General features: G+C 40.2%; 1 protein-coding gene across 5 annotated transcripts in view; it reads left to right on the forward strand.

The window, feature by feature from the left end:
- The window catches only part of LOC109927365 (aldehyde dehydrogenase 1A1-like), a 97,089-nt gene that overhangs the window by 13,732 nt on the left and 61,722 nt on the right, over positions 1-21,635 (forward strand). For 2 of the 5 annotated variants that reach the window (XM_020527364.2, XM_048595142.1), the window contains exons 2-3: positions 15,303-15,418; positions 16,162-16,266. In XM_020527364.2, coding sequence (XP_020382953.2) covers positions 15,326-15,418; positions 16,162-16,266 — 198 coding nt within the window. In that variant the 5' untranslated portion in view covers positions 15,303-15,325. Of the gene's footprint in view, positions 1-13,976; positions 14,017-14,653; positions 14,777-14,836; positions 14,941-15,302; positions 15,419-16,161; positions 16,267-21,635 lie in introns of those variants that run through there. The other 3 variants (XM_048595139.1, XM_048595140.1, XM_048595141.1) reach the window with 3 other exon arrangements.

A 21,635-nucleotide genomic window follows, 5' to 3' on the forward strand; every position in this document is an offset into this window, starting at 1 on the left:
CTGAACTGCAGGGACAATACAAAGATCAACATCTGTTTCATTGTGCCTCCACAGAATTGACATTCAGTATATGGTTCCACTTCTAGTCATTTTGTCGATCATTCATTTTCCTTTTACATGGCCTGGTGTTTTATTTGAATTGTTACTATCCTGTGCGGAAACTGAAAACAGAAATGATCAAATTTACCAAACGGCCCTCAGATGAAGAAATTACCCCAAAAAATTTCAGCATCTTTTGTAACATATATTTCAACATGGATCAGCACCAACACAATTTGCACACGAATTATCAGGCAAAAAACGCTTCATATAAAAAATAAATTTCACCTTAATTGGATACTAAACAAAGATTATATCTTATGTAACCACAAACTTTGCCTCACTCCCTGGACAAATATGGCTCTACATAGCTACCCAGATGCATAACATACTATTCTTTATTCGTGCAACATAAAGTCAGGAATCCCACCTAACCATAGCTTTCATACTTGTGTTTCTTGGATAAGTCAGAAAGCCACACCTCTCTGAGTATTTTCCTCCTAGTATGATGACAGCCTTGATGCTATTGATTTCCAGTGATTTTGTTTAATCACAGAACAAATAAAACCACAGTTCATAGTTTGCCACTTCTGGCCATTTCCAAAATACCTAGTTATTCACACAGTTTTCCAGATTGTGGACCATTTTAGCCAGCTCACACAGTACGGCCAAGAGCTTCTGTCTCTTTTGTCCTGCTAACAGAAAATTTGACCTCTGTTTTGAGAGTGCTTTGCACCTTTCCATGCAAATTCTGTGTTCCACTTTCTGTCTCAGTATGTTTTTTTTCGTGTCTGCATCTGTGTGCTGATCACCTTCACCTTATAGTTCTTCTGCTTGTAGATCTCTTGTGTGTCTGCAGCTCTCTTTTCTGCCTGGGAACAACATGACTCCACTTTTAACCTCCTTCCTTTTTGGCATTGCTTCCATAGCAAGAATTGCCAGGTTACATGGACAAGTATTACTTATAATCCACAGAAATTATAATTGATTCCTTTATGATTGATGCGCACTTCTTGAAAGTAATTTTCAAAATCATTCTTTGAAAAAAGTACAGATTTCATAGACATTGCAAAGAAATTAAGTTCCAGTTAAAGATCATCACAGAATTAACACATGAAATGGGCTTCCAGAAAGATGAGTGTGATGAAAACCTCCTAAACATTTAATAAACAAATGCACATTTTAAGTAATGAACTGTGAAGCCTTTAGATAGAAATACTTAAGGAGAGACAAACATCCTTCCTTATTTGATTCAATCTAGTGATCTGTATTTTCACAATATAGTCCAGGGTGCAATTTCTCTGATTTTGTAAGATTAGTCAAAACTCTGCTCATAATAAAGTAAATTCACAATTATCAGTGCAACTCTGCATCAGGATCTTCTCTCTGATGACTTATTTATATGGGTTTCTATCCTACTCCTGCTGGTGGAAGAAAACCTGAAGACAATCTTGCTTATTTTTTGCAGCTATTAAGTATCTTAATAGAGCAGATAATTGATATTTAAGTAGCCAATGCCTCACTCTCAATCTTGAGTTGTTGTAGTTTGACTTTCGTGTCAAATCTCTTGTAAAATAGACATGTGATTTATAAATCACACTGTCATGTTCTGAATGGATTCAGTGCTGGCTACTTTATAGAACCTTCTGGCTTACAACCCCAACAGGTCCTGTTAACTTTATCCTAGAGAGGAGATGCCTAATGTACTCAACATGGAAAATATTAAAATAAAAATGTGAAAATTAAAAGCTCACAATGGAAAACAATTCCAGCATAAATAGTATTGTTTGTTGCAGAGCTAATGGGCAGTGATATTTACTCATTATCCATATAATTAGGAACATTTAATATTAATTACTTGCATATGTATAGTGTGGTTGAAGAAGCAAAACATTCCTTACCACTCATTCCTGATCAGAATGTTAAGCCTGATGTTATTGTCATGCCTTAAAACAGAGACAAACGGGTCATGTTATTTTGTCAAAAGCATGGAATTAAAAAAAAAAATTGCTATTTAAGAATGTGGCAATACTTGTCAAAAGACAGCGAGAAATAACTATATTTTATGTCCATGTGTGAGAGTAAAGTTAAATAATACTGTTAAAGAGCAAACAATCATTTAATCCTTTGTGGTTTGCATAGTGAAATTGAACTATCCGAGAAATTTCATGCTAGTTAGGCAACAAGTAATGTTGGGTCAAAAGCTTGGAATTCCCTCCTTAATGGCATTGTTGGGCCTACATGGATTGCAGCAGATCAAAAAGCTGTCACCACCACCTTCTCAAGAGCAACTAGGGTCAGGCAATAAATACTGGCTCAGCCAGTGTCGCCCCCATCCCATCAGTGAACAAAAAATAGTGAAGTTTGTACTTGGCTAGGCCTAATATACATTACAGTAACTCACATTTTCGGATTCTTCATGTCCTTCTTAATTTGGACTAATTGATTGCCATAATTTAGACAAGTTTGATAGATGTGTTTTTCTGATGCAATCATTTTTACTACCCTCAATACCTAGCTAGTTTTACAGTAGCATGAGGAAACTTCTATTAATTACTTCATTAGAATTCTCCTACATCTTTATAGCAATTTTATTCCATCAATTGTAAAAAGTACAGCGTGAGCTAATAAATGTTTTGTCACCTTGCATGTGGGGAGTCAAGATTAAAATGAAATCCTCAGTTGAAGTGAAGTTTGTTGTGAATGCATCAAGTGCAAGAATAAAAGAAATAGGAGCAAAAGTAGACAACATGCCTCATTGGGCCAAATCCACCATTCAGTTCATACAGGGCTGACCATTGCATTCATCTCCACTTTTTTGCCTGCTCCCCAATTCTCTTGATTCCCTGAAAGATCGATAGTCTGTCTTTTCCAGCCTTCATTATATTCAATGATGGAGACTCCACAGCCTTCTGGCCCAGGGAATTTCAAAATTAACAAACCTTTGACTGAGGGATTTCTCCTCATCTCTATCTCATAATAGCCCCTTATTCTGAAATTGTGAGCTGAATATTCCTATTTTTTGGCAAAGTATTTTTTATTTAGTGAGATTCACACTGGGCGTTCTGCCATGGTGATGATTTTCCCACAATCGTCTGTCCTTCAGCTCATTAATTATGCAGACAATCACTTTGGCATTGCCTCATGCAGTTGTAAAGAAAAGAGTAGCAGGACACTTGCCACTGCAGGGACCTTACAACGTTTGCAATGCTGGCACCATATTGAAATCCCAGCTCCACAACACTTCAGATGCTGCAAGCTAGGAGATTGTGTACTGTTTGACTCTCTTCACCGAGAACATGGCCCAAAAAGGGGAGCTGGCACCTTGTTTCACAGGCAGAGAACTGGAGGTGCTCCTGGGCATGGTGATCGGAAGAAGAGCACCGTTGCTTCTTCCAGACTGCCAAAGGAGGCCATGACACTAGATGCAGCCAGCGAGTACTGCAGAGATAGTAGTTCACATCATTGCGGTCTCCAGGGTCAAAAATAACACAGAAAGCATCTGCGTTAGGCTAATGACTTTCTGTGCTCCGTAAGGTTAAGTGCCTCCATTTTACACTCACAGGGTCACCACTCAGCATATCTGTGCTCCTTCACACACCTGTAACCAAATCTCAAAGACCTGCAACTCTGACTATTGCATGCACCAATGTCTTCCTCCCAAATGACCAACACTCTATGCTTGCCTCATTGGCTATGTGAGGGACACCTCACTGCCTTTACTGCTCCTGCACCACTACGAAGACCTTTCCCATCCACTTTCAATGGACTCAATCCCTCCCTTTGTCTCATTGCAGGGAAAAAAAAATTATTTGATAACCGGATTCAGAGAACCAAGACAGACAGGCAGCAGGATGTGAGAATGTTAGATACCTTACGCCATATGAGGAGAAAGTGCTGGACCTGTCTGGAGAAAAGGGTGACTGCTCGTGTGGGGCACCAAAATCTCAATGTCCAGCCAACCGAGTGAGCTTCATTGGTGCTATGCTGCACTGTTCTCCCATTAGTACCAGTAATAACTCATTCTATTGTAAACAAGATTTTGCCCTTTTTAAACAACCAATTCCCTTTCTTCTTCCCTTCTTCAGGCACAACTGGGACCCAGTAGACAACAATGAGACAGAAACCAGCACCGCCTCCAATCTCTATCTCTGAGGTGGAAGCTACTCAACCCTCAGAGGTTGCTCTGATAATGTTTTCACCTCCACCCTCCACCAGTTCAGAGACTTTCACCTCGGTGGATTCTCTATTAAGAATCAATTCATGAGTTCAGTCTGGCAAGTACATTATAGATACTTGTCTGCAGCTGGTCAAGGAAGAATCCACCCAGGTCTCTGATACTCAGAAGGTTGCTGGAGAGGAAGAACCTTCTCAGCCCCATGTGAAAGACAATTTCATGGAGTCCTTCATTAATTACTTCATGAAAATGCATGGATAGGCTCAGGAGCAGCAGGCAGTTTTGCAAGAATCAGTCAGTAAACTGGATCAAAGGATGGAGTCCACCAATGTAATCAATTCCGTGCTGCCTCTATGCACAGTGAGCTAGGTCCAGCACACAGTGTTTTCTGAATATGTTCATAGACTTGCATTCCATAACGATTACCACTGATGCTCAGCATTAATGGCAAAGAATGAGGGAGATGAGGGACATGAAGTTTACTTCAGGTGCCTCTTCCTTTCAGAATGACAGGTTGGTGCCTACGGGCAGCTGTAGAGAGAGGTGTAACACAAAAGATTTCCAGAAACTCCTTCTCAAGACACCCTAGAGTCCAAGTCTGAAGAAGCCCAAACATGGCAGGGTGAAACTATACAATATTTAAAAGACGTTTAGATAAATACATGAATAGAAAAGGATTGGATGGATATGGGCAGGAGCAGGCAGGTGGAACTAGCTTGGTTTGGGACTATGTTCAGCATGGACTGGTTGGACCGAAGGGTCTGTTTCCATGCTGTATGACTCTATGTGCAGGACCCTATCATATCAGAGGTGGGCCTTCTAATTCCCAAGGGATAGCCAACCGAGTCTTCCAGGACAACAAGGTGCATTACAGAGCAGGTTCCTTCCACCTGCAGCTGAGCGTAGTGATACTGCACTTAGAAGTATGGAAGGGAAAGAAAGAAAATCTTACTGAGGACACTTAAGTATATCTTTCCTTTATTCATTTATGGGATGCATTGCCCTTGAACTAAGTGACTTGTTGGGCCACCTCAGATGGCTGTTAAGAGTCAAACGCATTGCCCTGGGTCTGGAGTTACATGTCGGCCAGACGAGGTGAGGATGACAAATTTTCCTTCTCTCAGGAAATTAGTGAACCAGACAGGTTATTATGACAATTGTTTTGCAATTACCATTAGACTAGCTTTTAATTCCAGATTGACTATTGAACTGAAATTTCACCATCGTGGGATTTAAACCCACGACCTCAGAGATTTAGCCTGGGTCTTTGGATCACTCATCCAGTGACAGTACCACAATATTACTGCCTCACGTGTGACATGGGGCTGCTTCACTGAAAAGAATCCTGCAATGATGGAACCTAAGGATGGAATGGCCAAGCATTAAAGATGATTCACAAGTATTGCCGATCTCTCACAAGCAACCAACTCCATTGCAGATAATCTTAGACATCAGGAATCCCTGAACCAACACATTGTTGACTGCAGCCAAGGCATTACACTTTAATGTGGACAGCACTAGGGCGAAAGAAATGTGCAGAGATAGTGGAAGGGTCTGTCCTGCATAGTTCATCCATACTTAGAACACCCCCTCCCCCCGTGAGTGACAGGATGGAATTAGTGATGATTTCACACATCTTTGCAGACAATGTTTTATTCTATCTTTCATCTTTTCAAGGGATGACATTGCCATTCAAGATTAGGAGATGTGCAATGGCAAGTTTACATGTCCACTCTCCCTCGGGGAGCAGTGCTCCTTAGAACGAGCCGCTGGTATAAAACTGATGTGTCCTTAATGGCCAGTAGGATGGGAAGGTCACCCATCTCTTCTGAATGTAGATAACATACTTCGGTGATAATATCCCAGCACTTTTTTAATCTCCAGTTTCACTGGGTCTCCAGCTGCTGTAGATAATGAGGTCAGTGGATTCAGATTCGGGCTGTCCCCTCTGAAGGCTGTGTGGCTGCTGCTGGAGGTTTCTGTTCCAACTTAGCTCAGTCACAACATCTTTGTCTTTGATGTCAGCAATGCCACAGGGAATCCTCCAAGTGCTGGCTCCATCTTAGACAGGTGAGCCAATAGTCTATGGAGAATGTCAGAAATAGAATAACATGTTAGTAATGGCACTCCTGATCTCTTAGAACTATTACAATGAAGCAACATGTCCACAAAAGGTGGCATGGAGGCTTCACCTTCACCAGGAGGTCAATGTCACGCCTTGATATGGAGCTCTAAATAATGTCACTTTATCCAGATGTATGTTGCAGATCCACCACAGTAACATCACAAACCATGTTGTCGCACACTTGCAGTTAGGTGTGAGAATGTGGCAGTTATGTTTTACTCCAGATTTGAAAAGTGATGCAGAAGTGTCAAAGCCAGGTGAGAAAGTTAGTGGTGTATAGCTGTGTGTATCTGACATGGCAGGGGCAATGATGCAAAGTATGCAACAGTCATGATTGTTTTAGGACATAATTTGTAACAGTTATTGTTGCCAGACGAATGATCTATAAAACGTAATTCAATTTGGTGGCAGATGAGGTTATTATTGAATCAGTAGATATTTGATTAATACAGTTGCCTAATAAAGCCTCACAAGCAAAGAATTATACTCCATGCCCAAAGAGAAACACACAGTAACCCGCCCCCTTAACCTGTCCGTCCTCCCTGGACTGACCTATCCCGTCCCTAACTCCCCACCCACACTCACCTTTACTGGCTCCATCCCCGCCTCTTTGACCTGTCTGTCTCCTCTCCATCTATCTTCTCCTTTATCCATCTTCTATCTGCCTCCCCCTCTCTCCCTATTTATTCCAGAATCCCCTTCCCCTCCCCCATTTCTGAAGAAGGGTCTAGTCCCGAAACGTCAGCTTTCCTGTTCCTCTGATGCTGCTGGGCCTGCTGTGTTCATCCAGCTTTACACCTTGTTATCACACAGTAACTCACTCCGTCTGCTGTGGTACGTGGTTGCAGCAATTTTCTCTCAAAATTGCAAAGTTGAAGTTGGTGTGAAGATGACAAGGTTTCAACTTTGTGTCCTGATGAGTCAGGAAAGTAACAACTACTGCTTTCATCATGATATTTTCTCTGTGTTTCGGTCCTTGTGTCCCTGATAATCTTTCAATCTCCCCTCATTTCTGATCAGCCCCTTTTTGGTATGTTAATGGTTCCCATTTAATCCCTGAACTCATGGCTTTTTTCAAGCTGCCTTGCCTTTGTTGATCATACACTGTATTTTAGTTTGGTTAGGATGATTGTGAATTGTGAAAACCATTCTCCACCTACCCACCCACCTCATCTTCTGTTGATTCCCACCCTTCCTGTGCTGTATGAAACCCCACCCTTTTTATCTGGAATTAGCTGTTTTCACTACCATCATTCCCTCAATAGCCCAGTCCAATGAACCTAAACCCGAGATTTGAGCTTCCCACATGGTATTGTACGGGCTGCTCCATGTAAGACCTCGTCAGCTAATACCCAAAAACTGACAGTGGCACACCCCCTCAGACTAAACTGGATGGTCAATCTCAACTGAGCATGGCCCTGTCCCATAACAGATGTCTCTAACTGACATATCTGTTACCCTCAGACTGACTGTGGCCCAATTCTACACAGCTAGGACACTGATCCCTGGACTCTAGTTGGAACAAGTGGCTAATAATTGTGGCCAACTTCGTGGGCAGTGACTGGGCAAGTCCTTTGACTGAATCTGGTGGCACCATGTGATTAAGGGGAGAGTTGGGAGCTGCATGGAAATTGGGTAAGATTCGCTAAGAATGAGATGCAAATGCATGGAAATAAGGTGGTCGCCACACATTAACAAGATTCAGAACTTGCCATTTAAACGTTGAGGTGAAAGCTGGAAATGTTTCCTTGATGTTGGGAATCTGATTCATTTCATACTCATGGTATTTTCATAACTTTCTCACCATTGACCACACTAAAAGTAATGGAAAATTCTGCCCTGTGTCCTTGCATTTTAAATTCTCTGATCTGCAAAACAGTTATTATCCTCCTTCAAAATATTACATGTTTCACGGACCAGAGAATACAGACAAAAGTTGTTGAGCCTCTTAACATAGGACAACCTCCTTAGCCAGGGATTTACAAATAAGTCTTGCCTCCAATGTAAGAACATCTTTCCACAAATGCAGAGACCAAAATTGTACACAGAACTCCATTGATGGCGTGTTGAAAAGGAGCAGAATTTCTCTGAATTGCAGGCTGATGTGCTGGGTTATGAAAAACTAAGGCACTACAGTGCCACTATGGACTGGAAGGTGTAATTACGTCATATGTTTACAAAAGTAAATCCTATTACAAATGTAGCCAAGGGAATCTGTAAGAGAAAACATTGACAGTACTGAATGGAAATCAGTAGCAAAGAGGAACAAATTTGTCAAGTGGTAATTTATGACAAGGCAACAATAGACCTACTCAGCTTTAAACTCGTGTTGATACCGTTCTTACATTAGTGATGTTATGACTACAGGTACACATCATACATGCCAAAGACTATATTTACCTTTTTGATCTCTCATCAGATACAGATGGTGTTACATTATTACAGGAGGCCAACAAGCTAGACAGATCCACACAGCCACCATGAAGTCATACAGTCCCAAGAGGACGTGCACCTTAATTTCTCAACAAGAATGCATTTCACCTGGTGATAGGAACATATCACATGATCCAAGAAAGTCTTCAGAAAGAATAACAAATTATGCGTTTTATTACCTGCTGCCACACCTTTGTTGTTCTTCCGTATGGCACTACAGGTCCAAGATTCATGGTTCTTTCCCATAATAATCTTTACCAGTAAAACAGTCCTAAAATGGACCACAAAGGCAGAATTCCCAAAGTGCTCTGTTTATATAATTTTAATTATTTATTTTTATTCACTCAATTTTGGATGTGGTATTCATTTGCCAAGCTGCAGTCATTGCCCATTCCTACTTGCCTACTTTGGTGCATGTTGACCAACAGTGCTGTTATGGAGGGTGTTCCAGGATTTTGACCTAGTGACACTGAAGGAGCGCAATATATTTCCAAGTCAGAAGGGTGTGTGGCTTGTAAATGACCTTGTAGGTGATGGTCTCCCAATGCATCTGCTACTCATGTCCTTTGACTTGGTAGTTGACGTGGGTTTGGAGAGTGATATGTAAGGAGCCTTGGTGAATTTCAACATTGCATCTGTTAGATGATTCACACTGCTGCAAGTGTGCATCATTGGTAGAAGGAGTGAATGTTTGTGAGTGTGGTGTCAATCAAGCGGGCCGCTTTGTCTTGGATGCTGTCATGTTTCTTAAGCATTGTTGAAGCTGTACCCATCCAGGCAAATGGGGAGTATTTCATCATACTCCTGATTTGTAGATAGTAGTCAGGCTTTGAAGAGTCAAGATATGGATTACTCACAACAATATTCCTAGCCTCTCACCTACTCTTCTAGCCATTGTATTTGTATGGCTAGTCCAGTTCAGTTTCTAGTCAATGGCAACCTGCAAAATATTGATAGTGGGGGATTTAGTAATGATATTGTTAGTGACTGCCGAGGTTTGATGTTTAACTTATTTCTTGTTGGAGATGGTTATTCCCTAGCACTTTTATACTGCGAGTGTAACTTGCCACTTGTTAGACCAAGGTAGACAAACTGGAGGCTGGAAGAACACAGTAAAGCCAAGCAGCATCCGGAGGAAAGGAGAAGTCAACGTTTTTGGTATCACCCTTCTTCAAACCTTGAAGCAGGGTAATACCTGAAATGTTGACTTCTCCTTTCCTCCAGATGCTGCCTAGCTTACTGTGTTCTTCCAGCCTCCTGTTTGTCTACCTTTGATTCTAGCATCTGCAGTTTTATTTGTCTCTAACTTGTTAGACCAGACCTGGTTATTGTCCAGGTCTCAACGCATTTAGGCATGGACTGCTCTGTATCTGACAGTTGCAAGTAGTGCTGAACATTATGAAATCATCAGTGAACATGCCCACTCCTGACCTTATGATGGGGATAAGATCATGAATGAAGCATCTGAAGGTGGTTGGTCTAGCACACTACCCTAAGGAACTCCTTCAGATATGTCCTGGAGCTGAACCTCCAACAATCACAAACATCTTCTTTTATGCTATGAATGATGCCAACTAGAGAAGAGTTTTTTTCTGATTCCCATTGATTCTAGTTTTGCCATAGCTCCTTGATTTGGCTAAATACAGTCCTGATGTCATGAGCAGTCACTCTCACCTCACCTCCAGAATTATGCTCTTCTGTCCATGTTGAACAAAGGCTATAGTGAGGTTAGGAGTTGAGTGGCCCTGGCAAAACCCAAACTGAATGTCACTGAGCAGGTTATTGCCAAGTAAGTGCTGATTGATACCACTGTTGATGATTCCTTCCACCATTTACTGGTGGTCAAGAGTAGGCAGACTAGTTGGTAATTGGCCAGGTTGGATTTGTTTTTGGATTTTGTGTAAAGGACATTCTTTGGTAATTTTCCACATGACGGGTAGATGCCAGTATTGTCACTGTACTGGAACAGCTTGGCTAAGGAACAGCAACTTCTGGAACACAAGCCTTCAGTTTTATTGCAGGAATGTTGTTAGGACCATAACCTATGCAGTTTCAAATGCCTTCAGCCTTTTTTTGATATTGTGTGGAGTGTATCAAATTGGCTGAAGACTGGCATCTGTAATGTTGAGGAGGCCAAGATGAATCATTCACTCAGCACTTCTGACTGAAGGTTATTGTGAATGTTTCAATCTTAACTTTTATTATGTTGTGCTGGACTTCCCCATCATTAAGAATCATGATAATTGTGGAACCTCCTGTTCCTGTTCATTGTTTGATTTTCCACCACCATTCATTACTGGGAGTGACAAGACTGCAGAGCTTAGATTTGATTTTTGGTGATGGGATCACTTAACCCTGACTATGGTATTCTGCTTTCACTGTTTGACTTGGAAGTGGCCCTTTGTTGTAGCTCACCAGTTGATTTTCTGAAGAGTCATATCAGAATCAAAACATTAACTTTGTTCCTGTCTCATAAATGCTGCTATTATTTAGTTTGGCAATAATTGTCCAATGTCATTCACAACTGGATATGGCAGGACTGTAGAGTTTAAATCCATTCTATTGGTTGTGAATTTGATTAGCTCTGACTCTCACTTGCCGCGTATGCTGTTTGACACTCAAGGAGACCACTTTATCTTTTTAATGTACCCCTGGTGGTTGCTCCTGATCCTCCTATGCTCTTCACTGAACCAGTGTTGGTTCCCTTGCTTGATAGCAATAGTAGAGAGGGACATATGCCAAGCCATTATGCTACAGATTGTGTTGAAGTACAATTTGAATTCTATCCCATTTAGTACTGCGATTGTGCCACACAACATGCTGGATTCTTAATTTGATGACAGCACTTTGCCTCTACAAGTCTGTGTGGTGATCACTCCTACCAATACGTGGACATGGTCACCGACACATGCATCTGCTGCAGGCAGATTGGTGAGGATGAGATCGGGTTTTTTTTTTCCCTTTATGACAGGATTGTAATTGACTGGGTTGGATTTGTCCTGCTTTTTCTCCTGGTGCTTTTCCTCACCACCTGCTCTTGATGAAGCCCAGCAGCTATGTCCTTTAGGACTCGATAAGTTCAGTCAGAAATGGTGTTGCCGAGCCTTGCTTGGTGATGGATATTGAAGTCCTCCACCCCAAGCAATTTCTAAACCCTTGCCACACTCACTGTTTTCTCCAAGTGGTGTACAACATGAAGGAGTACTGCATCAGAAGATAAAAACAAGAGGGTGCCCATTTAACACAGAGTTGAGGAAACCTTTTTTTTTCTCTCAAAGGGTTATATGTCTTTGGAATTGCATGTCTTTGTAATTCTCTTCCCCAAAAGTCAGTGGATACAGAATCTTCAAATATTTTTAAGGCAGAGATGGGTAGATTCTTGCTTAACAAGGGAATGAAAGATTATCGGAGAGATGCAGAAATGTAGAGTTGACAGTTAAAATCAGATTTACCATGATCTTATTGAATGATGGAGCAGGCATGAAGGGTTGAGTGGCCTACTCTTGTTCCTTGTTTGGATGTTTGCATGGTTCATCAGCAGAGGGCTGCAGGCAAGAAATTGGCAGTATGTGATAATCAGCAGGAAGGTTCTTTGTCCATGTTTGATACCATGAGACTTCAGGGAGTCCAGAGTCAATGTGGATTCCCAGGCAACTCCCAACCTAGTGTGTACCCATTGTGCCACCACCTCTGCTGGGTCCTACTGGTGTAATAGGACATACCTGAAATGATGATAATGACAGTGACTGGGGCATTGTCTTTAATGTTTGATTTCATGAGTATGTCTGTTTCAGGCTGCTGATTGACCAATCTGTGAGACAGCTCTTCCAATTTTGGCTCTACCTCTGATATTGGTACGGTAAACTTTGCAGGGTCAACAGGACTAAGTTTGTCATTGTTGTCTCTTGTGCCCAGATTGAGGCCAGGTGGTCTGTCTGGTTTCGTTCTCTTTTTGAGATTTTTTAACAGTTTGCTAGGCCACTTCTGAAGACAATTAAGAGTCAACCACATTGCAAGAAGTCTGGAAACACAAGTTGGCCAGATCAGATAAGGACAACAGGTTTCTTTCCCGAAGAACATTAGTAAATCAAAGGGGCTTTATTGGGAAAGCAAAGGCCTTGTGATATTATCACTAGACTATTAATCCAGAAACTCGGGTAATGTTCTGTGGTTCTGGGCTCAAATCCCACCAAGCAGATGGTGGAAATTGAATTCAATAAAAATTATGGATTTAGGAGCCTAATAGTGAAACTGCTGTTTTTTGATGGAAAAACCTATCCAGTTCACTAATGTCCTTTGGGTAAGGAAACTGATGCCATTACCTGGTCTGGCCTACATGTGACTTCAGAACCACAGTAATGTGGTTAATGCTCAACAGCCCTCTGGGCAATTAGGGATGGCCACTAAATGCTGACCTATGCGCACATCACATGAATGAATTTTTGAAAAAGTGACAGTGATCAACATGGTAATTGTTAGACTTTTTAATATTAGTTTGTTTCTTTTAATTCAAATTCCACCATCAGCTGTGGGCAAGGGTTACAGGGAAAGAATGGGGAATTGGTGATTTGATACTAACTGGTGTGGGACAGTCAGAATCAATGCACTTTGATTCTATGACCCCAGGTACAATAGACATATTTGACTTAACCCATTACAAGGAAAGATTTCATGATATCAGTACAAAGTTACACAGTAAGTTGGTTGTGAAGGTCATACTGAGATATGGACTGACCTTAATATTTGGCTGTTGCTTATTTCTTCTGTTGAACTCAAGTACAGAATGATAAACATAAGTGATTAAAATGTATTAAAATTCTTAATTTTACACGCATGAATCATGAAAGTATTCACACAATGTGCACTCACATTAACTTCAGATAGATTTATAAGAAGTCAGAGGTCTAATAAACTTGCATATTTCATTCTACACTCAATGAGTGGTAAATTTCACGCAGTATAAAACTTAATTTTGTCATGAATTATGCTTAGGTTGTAATGCTAATGCATTCTTTAATAGATCATAGGCATTATGACATTGTGCCAGTTGTGGTTCAATGTTTGTACTCTTGCCACTGGGTCAGATGGCTAAGGGTTCATTTTGAGTCTTGAACACAAAACCTGGCCTGACACTAGGAAGTTCTGTCTGCTCGATGAAGCATTAAACAGACTTTTCCAACTTGGGTGGATGTAAAATGATACTATATTGAAAAGAGCATGGATTTTTTTCCCTACTTTTCTGGTCTGTATTTATCCTTGAACTATTCTGTTCATTATCACATTAGTATATATGAGACGTAGCTGTATACAGATATATTTTCTGTGTTACAACAGTGACTAGATTTCAAAAAGTACTTAATTGACCATGAAGTGTAATGAATAATCCACAGGCATGAAAGTCACAGTGTAAATGTAAGTTTTAGCAATTCATTTTTATGGCAAAGTGACAAGGCCAATGGGAAAGTGGAAGTAGCAAAGTGGAAGAATCAAAGTCAAGAAAGAAAGATTCAGCAACAATATCAATTTGTACAGACAAATATCTTGTGATTAGATATCAAGGAAAAGTATCAGTGAACTAAGTGCAAGAAGAGTCACAAATCTGACAAATGTGCAAATCTCTGGAGATGTAATAGCCAATGAATACAATTTACAAGATGCACTTGCAGAAGTTCACTAAAGATCCATAGACAGCACATTCAAAGCCCACTTCCATTTAGAAGGACAAGGGCAGCAGATATCACCTGCAAGTGCCCCTCCAAGTCAGGCCTCATTCTGACTTGGAAATATATTGCCGTTCATTCACTGTGACTGGATCAAACTTACGGCACACAGACTGCAGCGATTCACGAACGCAGCTCACCATCACTTTCTCAGGGTAACAAAGGTTGAGCAATAAATGTTGGCTAGTCAGCGGCGCCCGCATCCCACGAATAAATATTAAAAACATCAATTTTGATGATTTGGTAAGGAATTCAGTAACTGCTACGGCCGTTTCCAGTGAGGTAAGAAAAGCACTGACGCCTGTTTAATTAGCCTAATATCTAAATGTATCGACCTGCTGAATGGAAACTGTAATAACCTTCAAGTGTACTCGGCAAAAATAAAGTGATGAACTTCTCATTTACCTAGCGACTCTTAACAGGGCTGATCTTTCAAGATTGCTTAGGTAATAACGTTTTCATTATTTTGACGTTTATTTATTTAATATATAACCATCACTTTATAACCTGAACTAGTTGGGAACGATTGCAATGATCACAGGCGGTTTTCAATCTGTTGTGACTTGATTCTATATGCTGCTGCTGAGAGGTGGGGATTTGCCCTTTGAACGTGCCCCATGCACTGTACCGTGGTTTTCAGCCAATCGGTTCTCTGAGTGTTAGTGGTGTTTAGTAACTCTGTTTCAGCACCTTCTGGCTGACAACAAAAGTAGGCGAGAACTGTGGACTTGTTTTTTTTTTTTAAGTTATTATTTTGCAAGGAAAGGAAGCTTTTGTTGTGTCTGAACCTGAACTACGCCTATTCCAGGAACACAAGCAAACAAGTACAACATGAGTGCTCCAGCTGCCGACGACGAAAGTCCAGCGCCAGCTCCCCGCTATGTACCCGCGCCACTTACTGAGCTGCAAATCAAATATACCAAGGTGAGTGCGTTCATTTCAAATCGCAACAGTTCCGGCACCTACAACTTTCCCAATTGCAGCCCTGTGCCCAGATTTGTTATTTCATGTAAACATAAACTGGACTAAATCTGAAACTAAAAAAAAATGCATAGACCTGGAATTCCGATCAATTCCTTGAGCTAACATTAGCCTGAATACGTTTTGTGCGCACTACAGTGGAATCTATGACGGAGAAAATAGTGGTTCTAACAATTTTATTGTTTTAAAAACATACAAGAAGTGCGCTTTTTCGCGTGCTCCGATTGAAGTTACCGAGACCTGCTACAGAACGGCAAGCCTGCACACACAATGTGTCTAAGCTGCAGCAAACAGCCAACAAACAGGTCCTGAGCTTTACCACAGCTAGAAACTGGACAACTCAAGTGTTTCTTGATAACTAAGACAAATCATGTTCTCAGATAATTACAGATTAAAAAAAAAGTGTTTAGGAGCTTCTGGGAAAACAATGTACAGCAGGAACCCTGACCCATGCGATGTATAAAGTGCAATATTAACTGAAAACAGACCAACCTTTAAATGATCAGAGGATTCACACACATTGAGATTCCTTAGACCCCAGTAGTGTATCAGTAAAACTAGGGTGCACTCTACCGGGGACTGAAAGAGCAGGTAAAGCAAGCTGGTCACTGGGGTTTCGGGATCACTGTTTTGCAGCGATGTTGCTTAGAATCGGTGTCCAATTGTATGTGTTTGTTTTATTGTAGATCTTTATCAACAATGAGTGGCACAATTCCAGCAGTGGCAAAAAGTTTACAACCTATAACCCTGCCACGGGAGAGAAGATCTGCGACATAGAAGAAGGCGACAAAGTGGGTTTGCTCAATAATTTCGGTGTTTTTGAATAATACTTAAAAGGGCGTTTCGTTTTTTTTTAAATTCATTAAGTTTCTGTCAGTCGCCTTACACATATATCAAGTCGACTGAAATAAGACTGTCTGAGCTTGAAACCACGCTTAGATTTTGCCAGTTTTGCCTGTTGTACATGTTCGCCTGCATTTGGCACTTTTTTTCTTCAAGGATGACTGATGAAGCTATATGCTGAACGTTATAGTTCATTGTAGATAGTATCTGCAGCAACTTACATAGAGATCGCATTCTTGATGGTCGGGCTTGAGCAAAAGATATACATTGACACAAAGGTTAAAATCAAGTCAAACGAAGACAGTCTTTATTTAGCAGTTTGAACCTTTTCTAACATCATGTGCTGCACTCTGAATAAAATTACAGCGCTGATGTGCACGCCAACAGGGAGTTCAGAAGTGACATGATGTAGAACGTTATGTAGATATTGACTTTAAATTCATCATGAAAGAAGTATATTGTTTGGTGAGTGACATGAGCACATAGTACAATTCCTTTCTGCAGTTCTAAAGTGAATCAAAAGGGAATCGACAATTGTTGAACAACAAGACATTTCTGAAGCTATTGAGTCTTACTCTGTTCTCCTCCAATGCTTAGATGGTTAAAGTTGCTAAGAGCACAATAATTGGATGAAGAAACATGATTATATCAGATGTAATTGGACCATAAATGTTTCTTTTTTGAAGGCAAAGGAAGTTGTATTATAACACTTGTAACATCCATATTCTTGCATAGAGTATGAACTATGTGGGTTTTCTATCAATTAAAATCCTGGGGCTATCATTGGTCGAAAACTGAACTGGACCAACTATAAAAGTACCTGTGGTTACAAGAACAGGCCAGAGGCTGGGAATTCTGCTGTGACTCACATCCTGACATCCCAAAACCAGCCCACCAATTACAAAGCACAATTCAGGAGTGTGATGGAATGCTTTGACTTGCCTGGATAAGTGAAGTTCCAACAAGATTCAAGAAGCTTCATGCTGTCCAGGACTAAGCAGCTGACATGATTAGCATCTCATGCACCACTTTAACCATTCACTTCCTTCCCCATAGACCACAGTGACAGTAGTATGTGCCATCTACAAGCTGCATTGCAGTAGCTCACCAAGGTGTCCTTAGACAGCACCTTTCAAACCTAAGATCTTTACCACCTAGAAAGACAAGCAAAGCAGATATGTGGGAACAGCACCACTTGCAAGTTCTCTTCCAAGCCATTGATCATGTTGACTTGGAAGTAGATAACTGTGCCTTGACTGTTGCCATGTCGAAATTCTGGAACTCCCTAACAGCACTGCGGATGCATCTATGCATCATTGACTGTCGTGGTTCAAAAAGATTGCCACGATCTCCCCAAGGGAAATTAAGGAAAGGCAATAAATGCTGCCTTGGCTGACAATTCCAGTATCTCATGAGTGATTATTCTAAAATTATCTACAACTATGAATTTTAAAACTTTACCATTAAGGAAATATTTACCTGAATCCAAAGGTCTTTAATTACTTATTGAAAAATGACCTTGACAAAGTATGATTGATATTTCCTTCTAATCATAGTTATGTAAATTTTTATGTGATATTGCAGATTTTCCTGTGCAAGTCAAATCTCACTCATTAGGAACTAGAAGAGCACAACATTGAAACCTCAAAAAGAGCATAACACAGGAACTTCAAAACACAGACTAAAACAGTTAATCTTTTGCCAATTTTCTTTTATATTATGGTTACTGACAATGGAAGGTGCCTTGATCTTTCAGAAAATAATATTTTGAGATACAGTATGTGAGCAATTTGACGCATGATATGTGCAAATTTATACCCATATTTAAAAAATATGTAGCAGAGATGGATAAACCAGGCACTAATAGACAATCTGCCTAACATCAGCTGTGGGGATAAATTAGGGACAATAGGCTCAGACAGAATTAATTGACATTTGCAAAATTATTGGATAATAATTGAAAACCAGCGTATATTTATTCAACTTGATTGAGTGTGTTAAAATAGTAATAGGGAGAAATGAATTAGGGTCATGCTGTTTATGTAGTATAGATGGACTTTCGAAGTGATATTTTATCAAATACATATAATAGACTTGTTAACAAATTTAAAAATTCTGGAATTAAAGATATAATGACAACACAAATTCACATTGACTAAGGGACAGCAATAAGTGAGCATTTAGTGTTTTTCAAACTGATAGAAATTTTAGAATGATGAACCCTCAGTCTTAAGGCCATTCTATATTAGTGGCTGTTAGTTGAGTGTACAGGGTGTAATACCAATGTTTTCAGGTAATGTGAAATGTCTTAAACAGCAGAGTATAGTAATGGACATCAAAAGGGCATAGAGAGACCAGTAAAATGGGCAGACACAATTGCAAATGATACAACACAAAAGTGTGAATCAATGCATTTTATAGGAAGAATGAAGAAAAACAATATAAACTAAATGATATTATAATAAAGTGATTCGCAGGAACAGATACCTGGGGTGTGTGTCCATAAATCTATGGAAATGGCAAGACAAGTTGAGAAGACTTAAAATATCATTTGGATGTTTGATATTATTAATGGAGAAATAGAGTACAAAAGTAAGAAAATTATGCTAAATCCATATGAAACACAAAGACAGACCTCAGCTAAGTTCAATCTGAACAACACTTGACAAAGATTCAAGGCCTCTGAAAGGATGCAATCATCAGCAAACACTTCACCTCTGACCTTATAATGGATGAAGCAACTGGAGATGGTTCGGCCTAGGACACTGCCATGAGGAACTCCTGTAGTGATGTCCTGGAGCTGAGACAAATGTCCTAAAACAGTCACAACCATTTTCCTGTATGCCGGGTATTACTCCGACCAACAGAGAGCTTTCCCCTAATTTCCATTGATTACAGTTTTGCTAGGGCTCCTTGACATCACATTTGGTCAAATGCAGCCTTAATGCCAAGGGCTGCCACTCTCACCTCACCTCTAGCATTGAGCTCTTTGTCTATGTTTGAACCAAGTCTATAAGGATGGCAGCAGCTGAGTGGGCCTGGTGGAACCCAAACTGGGCATCACTGAGCAGGTTATTGCTGAGCAGCTGCCACTTGATAGCACTGTTGATGGCATGTAATAACATTTTGCTGATGGTGGAGAGTAGATTGATGGGGTGGTAATTGGCCGGGTTGGATTTGTTCTTTTTGTATACAGGACATACCCAGATAATTTTCCACATTATCTGATAGATACCAATGTACTGTAATAGTTTGGCTAGGGGTGTGGCACATTCTGAAGTATATGCCTTTAGTACTATTGCCGGAATGCTTTCAGAGCTCACAGCCTTCGCAGTATCCATTGCCTCCAACCATTTCTTGATATCCTGTGGAGTGAGTCAAATTGTTGAGGCCTGATCAATTTGCTGGTAAAGTCACCAGTACTCTAACGGAGAACCACAATAGAGTCTTATCGATGTTTAATGACCTTAAAAAGAAAACACATTGCAGAAGAGTTAAATAGTGTTTGCTAAAAGTTTTGTTTTGTTTTTACTGGAGCAATATTCAACCAATGCATTTGCTGGATCCGTAGACAACGTGTCAGCTATTTCATCAATATCCAGCAAAAATGTGGAAGGTTGCAAAGTATGCCCTACCCTCAGAAATTAGACAAATCTAATCAGATGAATTATCACCGGTTAGTATTTTTTTCAATCATTAGTGGAGTGAAGGTAAGACTCATCAAATATTGTCAACACACAACATCTATTCAGCAATATTCAGCTATTCAATATGATTTCTGCTAGAGTCACTGGGTTCCAAACTTCATTATAGCCTTCAACCAGACAAGGACACATAATCTAAGTTCCAGAAGCAAGGTGTGGTATACTCTTAATATACCCTGCCATTTGGCGTATATCAAGAGTAATCAGGGATAGGCAACAAACACTGGACTTGTCAATGACACCCAGATCCTATAAAAGAATAAATAAAAGGAATTGCCGGAGCTTCAACTGTACTCTTTACTGAACACACATGATTACCATCCCATGGTGATCACCATTGACCAGAAGCTTAATTATACTAATGTTCATATACTCATGTTAACAGCATGACCGAAGAGCAGGCAGAGTTCACGCATCTCTCAAATACCTATTGGAATCTATAGAAATATAAGGGAATGTTCTTCTACATTCAGCAGAATGCTGTGTGCTCACAACAGACCAATCTGACTGATCGTTGTCCCTTTCAATACATTGAATATTCACCCATTCCACTGGCATACAGTGGCTGTAATTTGCATTAACCAACACTGCAGATATTCTCTAACTGTGCTGAAACAATACCTGTCAATCCTACTACTTCTGAGAAGGAGAAGAGCACTAAAATCATAGGAACACAATTACTGTCAGTTGTCCTCCAAATTTTGCACCATCAAATTATGCATATTTATTGCTGTTGGTTTATCATTATGTATCAATATCCTGGAATTCTCATGTAATCTTCATGTGAGTACCACTGTACTCGTTTATAAAAGGCTTACACTCTCAAGCTGACTAGAGACAAGTAGAAAATACAATAAATGTCCACGTGATGTTTGCACATGATTCAGTTTTGTGAAGTGACCAAAATGTTGGGACTGGATATTGTGCCAACTGAGCTGTAAGTTGATGTCCACCTGAATTTTGAGTGGGGCTCAGTTCTGGTGACAGTAGCTCCCATTAGAAACAGCAACATTTGGATCAGAAGAGATATTCCATGCACCAATGCCATGTAAGGCTTAGCCTGCCTATATTGGCAGTTGATGCTTCTGCTCAATGACATGAGTGGTACAAGTTACTCATTTTCCGTGACAATTTAAAATAAAACATTCTTAGCTCTCATCAGGAAATGCTAGATGCAAAATTGGGTAACATTGTTAGTGGAGTCACATGTGTGTTTTGAGCTCAGAGGCTTTTAACTTTAATGTTTTTGCTGCATAGATTCTGGAAACATTGCTTGCTACAATAATGTATTAAGTTCCTACATTCTTGATACCATTATCCTTCCTACTTAAATTGCTATAACAGGATCTTCACATTCATAACGCAAGACGTAGTATTGTGCAATGATAAAATGCAGGTTGAATCTAATATGTTCTCACAGAATGAATTTCTGAGCCATTTCAGATCGGTTCAAAGCAAAGTATAAAGGAATTCAGTATCATGCAAACAACTTGTACATATCTCCCACAGGTATTTTCCATTGATAGGAGCCTGGGACAAGGTTGTTCAGAAGACAGCATGGTACAAGCAATCAGATATTTAAAGGAATGGACAAATAGTAAATCAAAACAAGT

Source organism: Rhincodon typus, chromosome 3 (genome assembly GCF_021869965.1).
Source record: "Rhincodon typus isolate 14 chromosome 3, sRhiTyp1.1, whole genome shotgun sequence".
NCBI classification, from domain to species: Eukaryota; Metazoa; Chordata; class Chondrichthyes; order Orectolobiformes; family Rhincodontidae; genus Rhincodon; species Rhincodon typus.